Source organism: Brassica rapa, chromosome A03 (genome assembly GCF_000309985.2).
Source record: "Brassica rapa cultivar Chiifu-401-42 chromosome A03, CAAS_Brap_v3.01, whole genome shotgun sequence".
In the NCBI taxonomy this organism is placed as follows: Eukaryota; Viridiplantae; Streptophyta; class Magnoliopsida; order Brassicales; family Brassicaceae; genus Brassica; species Brassica rapa.
The window spans coordinates 23,803,055-23,820,611 of record NC_024797.2 but is presented as its reverse complement, the minus strand read 5'-3'; the positions used below and the strand labels follow the sequence as shown (position 1 = coordinate 23,820,611).

The 17,557-nt window shown below is 33.7% G+C and overlaps 3 protein-coding genes across 5 annotated transcripts; all 3 read left to right on the top strand.

The window, feature by feature from the left end:
- The first annotated feature begins 280 nt into the window (after window positions 1-280).
- LOC103860876 (metalloendoproteinase 1-MMP) lies at window positions 281-5,851 on the top strand. The gene has a single exon (XM_033288897.1). It carries the CDS (start codon window positions 757-759, stop codon window positions 1,849-1,851), a length of 1,095 nt encoding a protein of 364 aa, XP_033144788.1. The 5' UTR covers window positions 281-756; the 3' UTR covers window positions 1,852-5,851.
- Window positions 5,852-6,925: 1,074 nt separating this feature from the next.
- LOC103860875 (WAT1-related protein At4g16620) lies at window positions 6,926-10,096 on the top strand. Of its 3 annotated transcripts, XM_009138551.3 has the most exons (7): window positions 6,934-8,433; window positions 8,545-8,610; window positions 8,730-8,846; window positions 8,942-9,176; window positions 9,254-9,415; window positions 9,502-9,653; window positions 9,763-10,096. In XM_009138551.3, the coding sequence occupies exons 1-7, from the start codon at window positions 8,243-8,245 to the stop codon at window positions 9,908-9,910; spliced, it is 1,071 nt and encodes a 356-aa protein (XP_009136799.1). In that variant the 5' UTR covers window positions 6,934-8,242; the 3' UTR covers window positions 9,911-10,096. The 3 variants fall into 3 exon arrangements, with proteins under 3 accessions (XP_033144781.1, XP_033144780.1, XP_009136799.1); XM_033288890.1 differs by having other exon boundaries at window positions 6,926-8,610; window positions 9,254-9,368; window positions 9,506-9,653; XM_033288889.1 differs by having other exon boundaries at window positions 6,933-8,610.
- Window positions 10,097-12,274: 2,178 nt separating this feature from the next.
- Window positions 12,275-15,360, top strand: LOC103860874 (zinc finger protein ZAT1-like). The gene is made up of 2 exons (XM_009138550.3): window positions 12,275-14,078; window positions 14,606-15,360. The coding sequence occupies exon 1, from the start codon at window positions 12,803-12,805 to the stop codon at window positions 13,445-13,447; it is 645 nt and encodes a 214-aa protein (XP_009136798.1). The 5' UTR covers window positions 12,275-12,802; the 3' UTR covers window positions 13,448-14,078; window positions 14,606-15,360.
- The last annotated feature ends 2,197 nt before the right edge of the window (window positions 15,361-17,557 follow it).

The window sequence follows — 17,557 nt, the reverse complement described above, 5'->3', positions numbered from 1 at the left end:
ATAGTTTAGTAAAAATCCATTTTTGAATATATGTATATTTTTGAATCAATTTTTGATATAAATCAAATTTGAATTATTATTTTGATTTGAAATATGTATATAAAGTTTAAATTTTGTTTTATGGTTAGATTAGAAAATTTTTTTTTAGGGAATTAGATTGACCCATTTTGGTATATTTTAAAAGTGGCCTAGATAACTTTCAATTTTTTAAAAAAACATAAGCCCATTACTTTTTTTCTTAATACTACTATCCTTGTTTTCAAACAAAAATATTTTTTTTTTAAAGACTGCAATCCATGTTTCCAAACACTCCAAATTTTTAAAAGTCCTATTCAAGTCTCCAAACACTCCAATTTTGTACTTGAGTTTTAATAAGATAGATGATAGGTAAATACAATATGGTTGTCATAAATAAAAGCATGCATGCCCATCTAATTAAAGTTAATCTGTGGCAGGATTTATATGGGTTATTAGTTGTTCTATTAGGATTCGTGCCCAAAAAAAAGTTAGTTCTATTAGGACAAGGACCTTCACATTGTATTCCTAGACCGGACATGATTCAGTTGACCCAACCGAAGCAACTTCCAAGTCATAGTCCAACTTCCAGATTCATTTTGGGTTTAAAGGTAATCCTCACGTCAGAATCTATATAACTATTTCTACTTTTTCTATCCCTCTTTCACTTTTCTTCTCGATCGATCCTACCTCCACGGAACGTCTTATTTAAAATCAGAACTTTCAGAATCTTTTTTTGCCATGACTCTGAATTTAACCCATAGAAACAGAGCTCTCTGTTTTGTCTTAATAATCTCCGTTATCTTATTCTGTTTCCCTCGCCGGCTCTCCGCCAGAAACCTCCCAGATGAATATACAACAAAAGCAACTCAAACAATAAAAGTCAGCAACGCCACGCGGCATGATTTCTCACGTCTTGTAGACGTCCAACTAGGCAGCCACGTCAGCGGCGTATCCGAGCTCAAAAGATACCTCCACCGTTTCGGCTACGTCAAAGACGACGGTAGTGGTAGCTCAAAGAACTTCTCCGACGTGTTCGATGGCCGTCTCGAATCAGCAATCTCTCTGTACCAACAGAATCTCGGTTTACCGATAACCGGGAGACTCGACACGAGTACCGTCACCCTCATGTCGTCACCGCGATGTGGCGTTAGCGATACACACATGATCAACAACGGCATGCACGTGACGGCGCGTTACACGTACTTCGGCGGTAAGCCGAAGTGGAACCGCGACACGCTAACGTACGCCTTCTCGGAAACACACAAACTCGATTACCCGACGTCCGACAACGTCAAAATGGTTTTCCGACGAGCGTTCGGCCGGTGGGCGAGCGTGATTCCGGTGAGTTTCAAGGAGGTCGATGATTACACGACGGCGAATTTAAAGATCGGGTTTTTCGCCGGCGATCACGGTGACGGGAAGCCGTTTGACGGAGTCCTCGGGACTTTAGCACACGCCTTCGCGCCGAAGAACGGACGGGTCCACTTCGACGCGGCGGAGACGTGGGTCGTCAACGACGACTTCGGATCAAAGGTTGCAGTTGACTTGGAGTCTGTGGCGACTCACGAGATTGGTCACTTGCTGGGGTTAGGACACAGCTCGCGTGCGTCAGCGGTTATGTATCCGACTCTCCCGCCAAGGACCAAGAAGGTTGACCTTACGGTTGATGACGTGGCAGGTGTACTCAGGCTATATGGGCCGAATCCGGAGTTACGGTTGGATTCACTGGCGGAGCTGAAAGATTCTCTTCGAAACGGCGGCGTATCAGAGAGATTCTTGTCGGGGAATGTTACCGGTTATGCTCTGTTGGTTGTTTTGATTCTGTTCCTATAGGTTTATAGAAAAATAAAAAAAATAATGACTAGTGAGGAAAGTGATATTTTGGTTATTTTCCATTTGCCATTGTGGCGGCTTTCTCTAATGGATTATTATTCTTTGATTTACTAAATACTTTGAGTTTGTGTACTTCATTATCGCATAAATTGAAAGATGAAGATGTTGTGGTCCACTTCTAATCACACACCGCTTCATCGGTGAAGGTTGATCATGACTTTATATATTTTTGTTCCAAGTAAATATTAGTAATTTTCAATCAATCTGTTGAATGTTGAGTTGAATATACATATAGATTTAGAGAAAGAAAAAAAAATATATGCTCCAGAAAATTTTCTTATAGATTTAGGCAGGTATGCACAAAATATATGTGTCCTAATAGTCCCTAAATTAGAGGAAATATATCAAGAACAATATCAATTTATTTTAGTAATTTTTAAGGGATAATAATTCAAAATAGAAGTTAAAATATAAACATTTACAAAATAATTATTGATAAAACTGAAAGAAAAAATTTTATCACTAAAGTTTTTAAAATCTAAAATCTACTTCAGAAATTTTAAACCATAAACCAATTATCAAAAAGCTATTTTTAAAACCACAAACAATCCAAAGACTTTTTATTAGAAAAGAAAAATCATATACCAAAGTCTTGGTAAGAAAAAACAAGATAACGATATAATCTCGTTAATCGGGACTCGGGAGAGAGCCAATCTTAGAGGACTCTTGAAATTGAGAGCGTGAGAGTGAGTTGCTGATGAATGCATATTTAGGCTCGGATTGGTGACATGTTGATTTAAAGTTGATTTACAATAAAAGTTATAACTTGATGTAAATTGCAGTAGAAACGATAGATTTATGTTATGAATTCGCAGAAAAAATATGAGTTATAATTTTTTATACTTATTGATTAGTAACGTTTTTGATGTATAAATTGCAGTATATATATACATATATATATAAAATATAAATATCAGTAATAATAACATTTAACAATAATAACTTAACATGTTAACAAAAAAATTATAAATAATAATTAAATTTATTATAAAATTGATTAAATTTAAAATATATTAAACTAAGTAAATTAAATTAAACTAAAATTAATGAAATAAAGTAATATAATTATGTAAATCTTCTACCAAAATGTACATATATATATTTACATATAAATTTTTTTTTGACAACTTTTTTCTTGGGACAACATTTACATATAATTTAATGTATGTAAAAAACCTTTAGTTACCAAATAGATTTAGCAATTAAATTATAGAAATAATCTTAGATAGTTTAAATAGAACTAATAGTTTATAAATGGACTAACTAGTAAACATCTATATAAAATAAATGTTCACGTGAGACAACTATGAATGCATTTTTTTTTTAAATGTTAAAGTTCAAAAAGTAACCGTATGATAACTGACTTAAAACCAAGAAAAAAACTAATTCAACTTCTAATACATGGCATTTTGTTTGATGTTGAGTTAAGACTTGAGTTATCAATTTTTTCAAAGGGTTAACTCAAAATTGTAACTCATATATAATACATTGTAACTCAAATACTAACTCAAAAAAATAAAAGTAACTCATGAATGGTAACATTTTTGAGTTACACCCCTAACTCAAATTTAATCAATGGTAACTCATGTCACCAATCAAAGCCTTATATGCGTTTTTATCACTTCACTACCCGCATGGAGTATTATAGAATAATTAAATTACAAAATTGATAGTTTTTTTGCTTTTATTTATAAAGTTTAGTTGTTTTGTAATTTATAAATTTGAAATAAAATTTAATTTTAAATAATATTAGGTTATAATCTCAATTAAACATGTGCTTTTTAATTTTCAAACATATATATTTACCTTTTCAGCTTTTAATAAACTAAACTAGAATAGCAAAAAAAAAATTAGAATAGTAATTTCTTTTGTTTCGTTTTGTTGTACTAGATATATATATATAATATTCGTAAGATTATGTATATTGTGATATATTTTTAGAAAATAAATAAACTTAATTGTTGACTAGTTGGGAAGTACATAAGAGTAATTATAGTAGAGGTTTTCAATTTTAAAGTTTAAGTATATATATATAACTCTATTTATATTTTATTAGAAGTATTTTAAAATCATGAGGACTATATCTCAAAGATTTTCATTATGAAAACTATGATCTTAAAACATTCTTATTAAATTTTATTTATTGTTTATAATATTTTGAAAACTCTTGTGAGAACTCTTTGTAAAATTGCTCCTATGAATCACAATCATATAAGTTATAAGAATTTAACAAATTGTGCCTACTACATTTTTAAAATCTAACAGTTTTAACTCAAACAAAACTAAATATATTTACTGCCAGAAAGGTATAAAAATAAATCTGGTCTACATATATATATATAGAAATTAAAAAAAACATATTTCTCTTTCATTAAATTAAAATTATAAAGAGAATAATTTCGTGATTCTTTTTTTTGAAAGCATGGATCAGAATCACATTATATTCTCAAGGTTATTTTCTTTTAGCTAAGTGATTTCGGGAAAAAATATAAAGAAAAAAAAAAGAAATTAGAATTATAAATCTAATTAATTAAAAACTTGATCAACCAAAAAGGCAGATTGATCGTTTTCTTTTTTTTTTGCAAAACAACGGCATAATTTTTAGAGCCGCAGGGTCAAGCCTGAGCTCCTTAAGAGTATCATTATCTCAAATACCCATGTAGGGTCTCTTAATTATTTTTTAATACTTTTAAGTAATAAATGTGTGTTAAGAGACTCCGTTAAGAGACTCTGTTAAGAGATCCGAACATTTATGTGCTCCAATGCAAATCTCTTAATTAAGAGTTTTTTAAAAAAATTATTAAAATGTTTGATAAGAATGGTAGAAGGTGAAAATGGATTTTGACTTTGGTGAATAAAAAGTTTGATGAGAATGATAGAAGGTGAGAATGGAACTTGTTTGGTGAATAAAATGTTTGTTGAGAATGGAAGTTGTTTGGTGAGAAGTTGAGATTATGACTTTGTGAATAAAATGTGAAGCAAATACAAGATACAAAAGACAAACTGAAGCTGCACACAAGCAAAAATATATAGAGAAGGTGAGAAGATACCAGATACAAAGATCAGTGTGAAGACGTAGAGCACAACTCAATGTTTCTAGGATCAAAAGGTTAAGCAAAGAAGAAAACAAAATAAGAACCTTAACGAAATTGAGGAGTTTAGTAAAACGAAACGTGACAGCGAGTATTTGAATTGCTAGAGAGTAGTGGAAACTCTTTACGTACGCATAAGGTCCTTGAGAATCCATTCTTTCTTCTTATCCGCATGTATAAGCCTGAAGAGATTAATGCCCATTTCAAGCCGCTTGCGTTTGTTAAGATGTAAGACGCTAGTTTCCTATTTTCAGGTGGTTCTTCGTATCCTCGCCACTCGAACGTTTTGAGTTGGGGCAGTGAACATTCAGGTATGTTTACTTTTGTGTCGATGAGACGCATCATGGGGAGTCTCGAATGATCCTAAGAACAACATGTAAAAGAAGGCTAATTTGGTTTTGTCGTTACGTTAAATATCATGATCCGGAAACTGTATTTAATAGAATTTTTTGATTACATGATGGTAGAGTTTGAGAGTTTGTAGCTTAGGGGAAGAATCCACTTGAGATAACTCGGCCAATCTCGATAACATGTCCAAAAACTTAGATGATGAAGCTGGTTAAAGATCTCAGTTGGTTTGTGCGGAACCTGCCATGTCCAATCATATATAGCATATATCTGCGGGATAAAAATGACAAAATATAAAAAAAATTGTGGTACATGTCCTTTTGGAGCAATCAAGCATAAGAGAGCTGTTTAACAGATGTGAGAGACCCCGAAAGGTCCAGCAGATCGGTTTGTATTAAGAGCTTAAGATCAGCTGTTACAATGTGAGGCATCTTTTGAATGTTGCACAATTTCATCAAACACGCTTCCATCTTCAAGTGCTTCAAAGGCGGAGTATTCAAGCAAAAATATTGGCTTGGTGAACATATAACGGATAAGCTTTGTAAGGAAGGCACCTCCACAGTAAAAGTTTGTGTAGCATCATGGTACTCTATTAGCAAATCTTCAAGGACAGGACATTTGGATAAAAGTCTTGTAAAGGATTCATTATCATTGCCTTTGTACTGCATATATAACGGATAAGCTTTGTAAGGAAGGCACCTCCACAGTAAAAGTTTGTGTAGCATCATGGTACTCTATTAGCAAATCTTCAAGGACAGGACATTTGGATAAAAGTCTTGTAAAGGATTCATTATCATTGCCTTTGTACTGCATATATAGAAGATGCAGAGTTTTGAGCACCTTAAAGGAGTCTGGAACTAAAGTGACATTGAGGAAAACATATGAGACATGCATGACCACTAGTGTTTCACACGTTCTTCTTGGTAAGCTCAACAAAAACCCATAAACCACATTTAGCTCAGGCAGACTACGGTTTGATGCAATCTCAAAGCTAGAACTGCTCAAGCACGATACAATATTTTAAGACTCAGGTGCAAACTTTCAAGAACTGGTGCCTTATGTAGTAAAAGAGATTTGTTAACGAAGTGGGAAAAGTTTTCGTATGTCTCGGTGTTGAAATTGCCACAACAGTACTCAAGTTTTGGCAGAAGCATCCAAAGAGAACGCCAACATTTCGACAAAACACTTGTGATCCGGACTTCGTTTGTCGGAAGATATGAAAGTATATTCTTCAAGGCAAATAGTCAGGTAAAGGACTAACTCTGTCCATCATCCAACAAAACCCTAAAACCTGATCACCGTGAGCAAAATTATCAAAGTTAAGATCAGGATGGTTTACGAAGCTTTCGTATTGATTAACTAGTTAATCAACAAGAAAGTTAGTCACAAAGTAAGCTCGAGAAGGTTTTTAGAGCATCTCCAACCCCACTCTATTTGTTTATTTTTTTTTTTTCATCATTCTATTTTCTACTCTAAAATAGAATACCATTAGAATAAAAAATAGAGTAAGCCATTGAAGATAATCTTAACGTGTGATCTTCTGACAAACTCTAATATGAGCACAAGTCCTCCCTTTCGAGACTTATATGGTATTTTTTCAAATTATTTACTTACATGGTATAATAATCTATGTGCCAGTTTGTTTTTCTCTATAGTAATTATCTGTTTTTGGAAAAGGATTACTATTTATATGAATAGTAAGCTTTTTGGCTTTTTCGCTGCGATTATAACTCTGTTCCTAATAACTAGTGTTTTTGGTTATAAAAATTAATATTCAAAATAAAATATTGAATTAAAAAAAAATTAATTAGTTAAGAATGGTAATTTGAAAAAAAAAATTTAAGGTTAAATTTATTGAACTGATATTAGTTTAGGGAACTATAGTATTTTAATCATAAATTAGTTGATCGCATTTGATTTTGTCATTTTGATGAGAGAAAAAAGAGGCAGAGGGAGGGGGACAAAATACCGACGGTGACGCGCTTCACAAGTCGTTGGAAAAGGAAGTGATGTAGGATCCCACATAATGTGACGTGTAGGCCTTCCAGTCCTCCGTTTTTCTTTCTTATTTTTTCTTTTACGCTTCACCACAAGTGTTTTTGCACATTTTCATTTACAAATATTTAATAGGCAAATCATTTTTTAATATATAAACCAATTCGTTATAGACATAGTTAACGTATGTTACTTGATCATGGAATTTGTTTCGGTGGGAAATAGCATTTTTCTCGTTATAGACTTGGCCATTTTGTGTGTGTTGTGTCACAAGCAATAACGAGAAAAATAGATAATTGCATTTACTATGAGATGAATTTAAATGACATATGATTCATTTTTCCAAAACAAAAAGGCCATATAAACTCCCCAGAATATAAATATTTCTGAACAGATTAAGCTAACATCAACTGGATTTTGATTTTCGAATGTTGTATTTCACATACCGTTATATTTCACATATTAGCCAAAAATATGCAACTCATTACACCAAAATTTGAGGACTCTTGTCTAAAATAAGTATAGTTAAAACTTAGGAGTCTTTGAGTTAATAAAAATATGCAGTTCCCTAGATAGCTATAATGGCGAGACCATCCATAAAACCAATGCAGTGAATGTACAGATGTCTTCAAAAGGGAAGAAGTGAGAATAGAGCGAAAGATTACACTTCAAGCAAACGCATTCCCACAAAATAAAGATATCAGAAATAAAGCGTTTCGTTTATTTTAGTTAACAACGAAAAGAATACAAAAGAGTTAAAGTGTCTCTCTGCTTTTTTTCGTTTCTCCCCCAAAAAAGTCGAAACCTCGTGTTCCACCGCCAAATCTGATTAAGCTGTTATATTTCTGTTTGTTTTCTCAATATTTCTGTGTGTGTTTCGCTGTGACTGGTGAGAAATGATGAAGAGAGGGACGGTAGAAGAAGTTGGAATCATCGGAGGGTTGGTCTTAGCTCAGGTGATCTACGCCGGAAACTCGGTGTTACTGAGTCAGTTGATGTCTCTTGGAGTCGACCCGCTTCTTATCGTTATCTTCTGCACCTTAGCATCGTTTGTTCTCATCAGCCCTCTTGCTTTTCTCCTTGAAAGGTACCTTTGTTTCTTATGTTTTAAACCATATAACTCATTGATTCAACCAAACTTTTTCTATTCCTTTTTATTTTTGTTAATGTTTTTTTTTTTGGTGGTGGGTATATGCAGGAAACTGTGGCCTACAAGTCTAAGTTTCAAGTTGAAGACAAAACTGGTTTACGTTTCTATTGTCGGGTATAGTACTTTTGATTTCTGCATGCTTTTTGATTACTAGATGCTTACTTTCTTAATTATGAATTTATGATAATAGACAAGTGGTTAATTAATCAAGAGAGATTATGTGTTTGAAACAGAGTGACTTTGTTCCAGTGGTTATTCTTAGAAGGAATGAAACACACCTCTGCATCAATGGCTACAGCTATGCCTAATCTTGCTCCTGCTTTCATTTTCGTCATTGCTTGGGCTGCTGGGTAGAATCATTTGCTTTTCTGTTCGTTTATACTGTTAATTATATAAATACTAGTTTTATTAATTAATGGGTTTTGAATATTTGACATTTGTTAAGGATGGAGAAAGTGAAGCTAAGTTGTATGTACAGTAGAGTTAAGATGGGAGGCACGGTGTTGTGTGTGATGGGAGCTTTCATTATGAGCTTAATGCACAGTACTACAGCCACATCGAGCTCGGTCAAAGCTTTGCCTATTGTCCCTGACCATGTCGTTTTGGACAAGGAGAAGATATTAGGTTGCATCTGTCTCCTCCTTTCCATATGCTGCTTGTCGTCTAGTATTGTCCTCCAGGTTTATCCTCATGCCTCCTTTTAGCACAAGAGAAATTTTATATCATTCACAGGTCGATGCTAATCCGGTTTTATTAGGCATCCATACTAGTCGAGTTTCCAGCGATATCAATGTTTTCAATTGTCACTTTGATGGGTGGGATCTCCACGGTAGCTTTGCAGTATGTTCTTAAGGGGAGTATGGAAATGGGAAGTGCATCAGTAATCGGTCTTGGCCACCTTGTGGGATTTGCAGTGCTGGTACATATAATCCTCAATAATCATATTATTAAAGTGTGTGCAACATTTGAGTGTGTTGAAACATTGTTATAAGAATTTGTTTATAGGGAGGGTTGGTGAATGGAGGAGGTATGTGTTTTAGTGCATGGGTGATTAAGAGGAAAGGACCGGTGATTGTGTCTCTCTTTAGTCCAATTGCTACTGTGGTATGTGTCCTTGTCTCTGCTTTCACCATGAAAGAGAGTTTCAACCTTGGAAGGTATTTTTTTTTAGCAGATTTTCTCCTTATCAAAGTAAGATATATTTTGGAAAAATATTTTGACAAAGTCGTGTATCTTCTTTCTTGTGTTTGTGTGTTGTGAAATTAGCTTTGCGGGAATGGGGTTGATGTTCGGAGGACTCTACTTTGTTCTGTGGGCTAAAGGGAAAGAAGATTGTGGAGAAGGTGATGAAGATGATGAAGAAGAAAGTGTGCTTAGAACAGAGTTTGATCTTGAGAAGCCTCTCTTGCGTTAAAGTCTTGTTTTCTTAGTGCTCATGTTATTTTAGTGTAGTTTTAAAGAAGTATATATGTGTGTGTGAAACCAACATAGTTAGACCAAGAAAAGATACCATACAGGTTTTAGGATTTCCTATCGAATGTATATGGTACTTGACGATCTCCTTCATATAGAAACATAATGGTTAAAGCTCTTAAGCAGATTAGCAAGCCTAATACACGTTATAGAGGTAAGTTTAGCAAATCTTTTCCATCAACGGGTTCAGACGCATATACATTGTGGATTTTAAGCACTCGGTTGCTTCTACGTTAGGGAATGCACCTTATGGACACTAATAAACGAGAGCATTGTCATGAAAGAACTCTGCTTGGATAATTAGAAGAGAATGCTTTTATCATAATTTATATAAGGAATAGTTCTTTATGTTTAGAAAGACATCAGTTTGGATAGTTGTTTTGCATAACTTTTCTTTAGATCTAAACTTTATTACAACATACTAGTTTTTAAATAAATAAAATGTTTGATTATATTAAAGGGTTGCAATGAAATTTCTATAAAAGTGATACATTATTAAAAGGGAATTTTATAGTTATATGGGGTGTTAACATTTTTCTTGGATCATGCTGTACTGTTAAGAGAAAAAGTTATGGGTTTTGTTGTTCCTGTCGGTTCCCTTAAAATATGGGTGACTATTTTTCTTATAGTCGAATACACATTAATTTGGATGAGAATAATTAATCTTTATTAAACACAGTTTCTTTTTGTGTCAGGAGAGTAGTATATAGATAGAGTGAAAATTGAGATCGAAGCAAAGCTAAGTAGTTAACACTATGGATTCCATTTGTAAGCCTCTTCTTTACTCAACTTTTTATTTTTTATTTCTTGACGACGCTCAACTTTTTTATTATAGTTACAACAACAACTCAAATTCAAATATTTGCCTTTTCTATTCTTGGTAATGTGATATTCATATGTTCATTGATCACCTTTTCAATTTTTAATTACACGATCTTCTTTATTACTTTTCAATAGCCATATTTACAAGTTTTATTTTAAAGAAGCCATATTTACTATTCTGTTCATATCCAAATAATTTGTATGGAATAAAACGTGGACTGTGACTACAGTCAATAATCCTTAAAACGGTCCACAACTATGTCATGAAACAAGTGGTAATATTTTTTTGCTAAATGGTAATAAAATTAATAATTTATAGATTTATAGTCCTGATCATGAACCATTCCTTTAAATGGAAGAATTTAAAGAGATTATTTACAATATGAATATGTCAAATTTGTTGAAACTGCAGTCATAAACAAAAATCGTATCCCGGTTAGAGAATTCAAAATATTTAGGCAGTAATCATACTTGAACCCTCACAAAGTTCTTTTGTCTTTTTCTTCATTTGAAATCAGAGCAATGAGTATAATCCTCTCTGTTGGAAACAAAGGCATGACAGCTAGGAGTTCTCAAATCTCAAACCCAATTGGAATTGAATGCAAAACATGTCATGGTATTAAAAAATAACATCTCAATAAACTAATGAAAACATATATTTCTCCAAATGAAAACATATATATTTACAGATTCAGAAATAAAGTTTGACTAGGTTTCACATTTCATTTTCTATATTACAAAATCTGTTTACCCATATATTTCTCCAAGTGAAAAGTTGGAAATATATTAATTTTCCTTTAGAAAGAAAGAATAATAAAACCAAAAGGTTATACATCTATGGTAATGTAGTGGTTAGAGACGCCTACATTTGAAGGGCCTCCCACGGTTCAAACCATGGAACTGAAAAGAAAATAAAAGACCCACAGGAAAATCAAGTTTGTTTAAAGTTTTTCTTTGCTTTTTATAGTTCAAGAAGCAAAGAATCTCAAGAAACCGAATAATATTTAATGACATTGGACGTCGCTAACAAAAAAAAACTAAGGTGGAATGACTCAACAAACGTGGACCTCTCGAATCATCATTGGTGTCGACCATCGTATGTTAGATGGTATCAATCTATTTACAATTATATACATGTGATGATTATTAGATCGTTTCGTTTGAATTGTTCCAACTATATTAAAACTCATTGGTCACTACTATCAAGTTATTTAAATGTTTAATCCTTCAGAAATGACATTTCAGCATTTAAACCTCAACTCCCAATTAAAATCAACGTAAACTAATACAACCGTTTATATCATGTCAACCTCGACGCTTCAACCGATTCTGCCATTACAAATCCTCAACTAACCTTTTTTTATCAAAAAAAAAAATCCTCAACTAACCTAACCAACAAAATTTACACATACTACTTGGTTTAAGTTTTCTCTTTGTTTTGATTTTAATATATAGTCTTTTGCTTTTGCAAATACTTTATTAAGCTTCTAATCTCATCTACGCACTGGAGAAGTGTCTAGTCAATAAAAGGCAAAGCAACAACTTTCTTTTTGTGCTTTGTTGTCTCCTTTCTTCAATCTTTTAAACAATTTTGCATTCTTTAATAAACAATTAATCATTTTTAGTTGTTTTTGTAAGTACATACAGAATTTTTTCACGGATTAATTCGAGATTCTACAATGCTCGGTGGTTATCGTTGTCAGTCGAATTAAAAATAGTATATTGTTTCTCTTAAATGTTATACTAAAACTAACTAAAAAGAGTTATCTTTACGTATATATCATTAGTAGTAGTAGTAGTTTTATCGTATGGACCAAAAAGTCATAATTGTTAGTTTTGGGGGTTTGTGAAAAAGATAGGAATGCTTGTTACCTACTCTTATTAACTTCTCTGTCTCTGTCTCTCTCTCTTCTCTACTACATCAGAGTCTCTTTAAGCAAAAACTGGGACACAGAAGAAACTTAAAAGTCTTCTTAAGGTTTCTCTGTTCTGTTCTTGTTTTCTTTGGAAAATGCAGAAGCACAAATGCAAGCTCTGTTCCAAAAGTTTCTGTAATGGCAGAGCACTTGGTGGTCACATGAAGTCCCACTTGGTCTCATCGCACACGCCCACTCGGCAGAAGCTCCTCGGTGACTCGGTTTATTCCTCTTCGTCTTCCTCGGACGGTAAAACTCTGGCCTACGGGTTGCGAGAGAACCCGAGGAAGAGCTGCCGGGTCTTTAACCCGGATCCTGAGTCGTCCATCGTTTACAACAGCGAGACTGAGACCGAACCTGAGTCAGTGGACCCGGTTCGTAAACAGGGCAGAGCAGATGTTTCTAAGAAGAACAAGAAGAAGACAAGGAGTAAGAAGAGAGTGTTTGAGAACTCGTCCGAGTCTGGAAAGAAGCAGACGAAGAGGAGTAAAAGTAACTCCAACGAGTCGCCAGAGCCGGCGAGCTCTGTCTCCGACGGTTCTCCGGAGCAGGATTTAGCCATGTGTTTGATGATGCTCTCGAGAGATTCAAGGGAGGTTAAGCTGAAGAAACCCATTATCAAAGCGGAAGAGATGAAGCCGGAAAAGAGACATGTCCCGGAGCTCCGCCGCTGTATGTTAGATCTGAATCTTCCTCCGCCGCAAGAAAGCGACGTTGTCGCCGTTGTCTCGGCCATATAAAACAGTTGAGGTTTGCAGAGATGATACAAAAACTAAAGCATCTTGTTGATTTGGCTTTTCTTCAAGATCATTATTTTTTTTTAAACTAGAAACCATTTTACTGGTTTTGGAATCTTTAGATGGTCTTTATCAGAACAATGTACTTTTGATGTAAGACAGAAGCAAACCCCAAGCAACAAGCTATGTTTCTAGATTTCTTCTTCAGTTCATAGGGTGATTGGACGATATAATATATGGTTGGATCTATGTTACATTGTTTTTGATATTTGGATTTCTTGAGATGATTCTTTTGCATGATCTTTGAATCTTAGATCTTTTGACATTGTTTAACGTGTTTTAAAGAAACTATTTAATTCAAACTGCATATTTTTATGACACAAGTGTGATGCTAGGCTGCTGGCTGCCTAGCCTTAATAATAATGTAAACTTTATTCTTTGTCACGTATATCATCTCTTTGTTGGAACATCTAGTACTGTGTGGTAGATACTTAAAACATCAAAAATATCTATCAGATCGAGGACATTCAAATATCTCGATAAGTGAGATATCTAAACCCGAAAACACTGATATATTTCACACAAAATTCAGTGAATAGTTATTTCATCTCTGAATCAGATACTATTCTTAAAAGTAAGATTTTCTAGAGTTATTTTTTGTTCCAAAATAATACTCTCTCCGTTTTTTTAATATAAGTCGTTTTAGAATTATGTACATAGATTAAGAAATCATTAATTTTTTATATTTTCTAAACAAAGACATCATTAATTATTTACCTAACCGCAAATCAACCAATAATAAAATAGAAGATATATTATCATTGGTCATATAACATTAAGTGTTAATAAATTTTACATAGAAAACCGAAAACGTCATATAATTTGAAACATAAAAATTTCTCTAAAACGACTTATATAAAAAAACGGAGGGAGTAGATTTTCTAAAATTTTAAGGTACTTTTAGTAGTTAATGTTGATAAATTGTATGCTTTTAAGAAAAACTAATTGAAAAAATTTGAATTGATTAAATATTATTGGTTGATGGTTATTGGAAAATGTATAATGAAATAAATAATTAATTTAATTGTAAACATTGATTATATTCTTAATATACGTGAATACTCTATAAAATCTTTTTTTCAGGAACAGGAACAGAGGGAGTAAGATTTTTGATAAATCGGGTCTACATTCACTTAATAAAATTTCTAACAACAGTTATATAGTTTACTTTATTCTGTTTGGTTCTTTATTTGCTAATTTATTTGTGGTCATGTGATATAGTATGTGTCGCCAGCTGCATCTGTAAGTCTCTGTAGTGGTTGTTTTATACCACCAATACAGACATATTCAAAACCATTTATGTTCTTGTTTTCTTGACAAAAAAAAAAGCACAACACCTTTTTTTTTCTATTGGCACCATTTAGTAACTTGCTTATTTATTACACAAATATCCATGATCCATCTTTAGAAATCACGTTTCTGCATGTTTACCGTTACCTGACTTTCACAGTTAAATAAACATATATCCACTGACGGATCCACCCCGTAATAAAGATGAAGAGTTTTGTGAGTATTTAAGCTTAACTTGAGAGAATTTTAAAAAAGAAAAAGAGTGATTTGCATAGAAATTCTAGTAAGATGGCAATATTTGCGTCCATGGAAAAACGGAAGACCCAAGGGCAAGGCCCAGTTGTATTGGGTGCGAAAAGACAGCGTTACCCCTATCGCCTCTCCTTTCACGTAAGAAGCTGAAGCGATTTATAATCATTCCATGCATGTAATCATTAGAAAATATATACATATATAACGCTGTTTATATCGGTATAGCCCGATTATGTAAGAGTAGCCTTGTATGACTATCGGTATAGCCCGATTATGAGTTCGTATTGTAATCATAAATAAAGCATTCCCCCTTTTATATTTGTGTTTGTCTAGCAACAAGTTATTTTATGATTTGTCTTGTTTGTGTCACTAGGACGGATAACTGCATTTCTTATTCTACAACTTAAACGGTTACGTTGCAGTTAATAAGCGTCTTAGATGGCTATATAGACTTTAGCCGGTCATTCAAGTTTAGCTGTTCATTCAAGTTTAACCGGTTTAAATAACGTACATTGTCTCTGATTTGCTACATTATCCGGTTAAAAGTACATGACATAGACTTAGACGGTTGATAAAGCTTTATTAAGATAAAAATTAGAACAACTTATATGAAAATAGACTTATACAGTGTTCTTGAATTGTTACATTATCCGGTTAACAGTCCATGGAAAAAATACTTAGACGGTTGCTGAAGCGTGCCAGGTCCTCTAGGCTTAAACGGTTGTTTCTGGTATGTTACTTTATCCGGTTAAAGTTGTCTTGTTTGTGTCACTAGGACGGATAACTGCATTTCTTGTTCTACAACTTAGACGGTTACGTTGCAGTTAATAAGCGTCTTAGATGGCTATATAGACTTTAGCCGGTCATTCAAGTTTAGCCGTTCATTCAAGTTTAACCGGTTTAAATAACGTACATTGTCTCTGATTTGCTACATTATCCGGTTAAAAGTACATGACATAGACTTAGACGGTTGCTAAAGCTTTATTAAGATAAAAATTAGAATAACTTATATGAAAATAGACTTACACAGTGTTCTTGAATTGTTACATTATCCGGTTAACAGTCCATGGAAAAAATACTTAGACGGTTGCTGAAGCGTGCCAGGTCCTCTAGGCTTAAACGGTTGTTTCTGGTATGTTACTTTATCCGGTTACAAGTACATGAGAGTAAACTTAGACGGTTACTAAAGCTTTAATAAGATGAAGAGTGGAAACAACATGAATTGCATCGAGAGATTGCATACGATTAACCGGTTAGATAAACGATTAGCTTTAATAAGATAAAAATTAGGACAACATTCAAAAAGTGGATATACCAAAAAAGGGTAGAAAACAACATTGATTCCATCGAGATATTTAGAAGATTAGCCGGTTAAAACGGAGAGTGTAACGAGATTTAACAAACTCTGATAAGTGTGGATTCGTCGGTGAGGGGTTCATCGCCGAGATTGAACCGATGATTACGCTGGTGAATCTTCATCAGACAGGGGAACGGAAAGGAGATGTCGGGGACTGAGACGGCAACGAGAGGTGTGATACTGACACCATAACGAGGGTCTGAAACTGAAACCGGAACGAGATAGTCGGAAGTTTTATAATACCATATTTCTGATTTTGGAGGAATTTGGATGAAAGAGGTGAGTTGTGTTGTGTTGCGGAGAAAACAAAAGTAGAGGAGAGAGATGTATGTAGTAAATTCGAACTGTATCGATTGTAGTGATAATATTACTCTTGCCTCACGCGTAATGATGAAAAGCTCTCGTAGGTATCGAGCTAATGTGTGTAGGGGTAATATTGTCATTAAAAAAAAACACGTCGCCCTTTACTCCAAAAATCCATGGCCGCAAATATGCGGATTATGCTTGTATATATATGCGGATTATGCTTGTATATAAGAGGGAAAGAGGTTTCATAATACTTGCCTGAACAAAACCGTGAGATTAGGGGTATTCTGGTAAATTACTTTTCGTTGGTCTTATCAGGGCATGTGGTTTGTGCCATGTGGTATACCCTTTTGCTCTCTATGCTGTGGGCCCAATGGATCGATCAACAAAATCTGACCCAACTTCCTTGTTACTTTATTTTTCATTTTAGAGCTACTAAATTAACAAAAGTATCATGTTCACATAAAAAAGGTTTGGAAATTTTTTTAACCAGAATCTAATATTTACAAATGTTTTGACTTTTGACAAATATCATATGTAATACATTAAAGCCCACTAAAAGTGCGGGGACATCTGCAGAAGAGTCGATTCGCTGCAAAACGAAACCGTGTCTGGTGAATCTGGACAAAGCTCAGTGGGCTTTTATGAGTCTCATTTGAAAATCCTTGTCACTCATTAAGGCCGCTAAGTTAAATTAAACCTGGCCCATTATGATGTATGTGCTCACAAGTCACACCAGCCATAACAACCATTACTAGTACAGTTACTACAGTACATAATCTTCCAATGTCAGTGTATGTGGTTAGCTGAAAGAAAATCAAAATCATTTATAATTTATTAATTGGTAG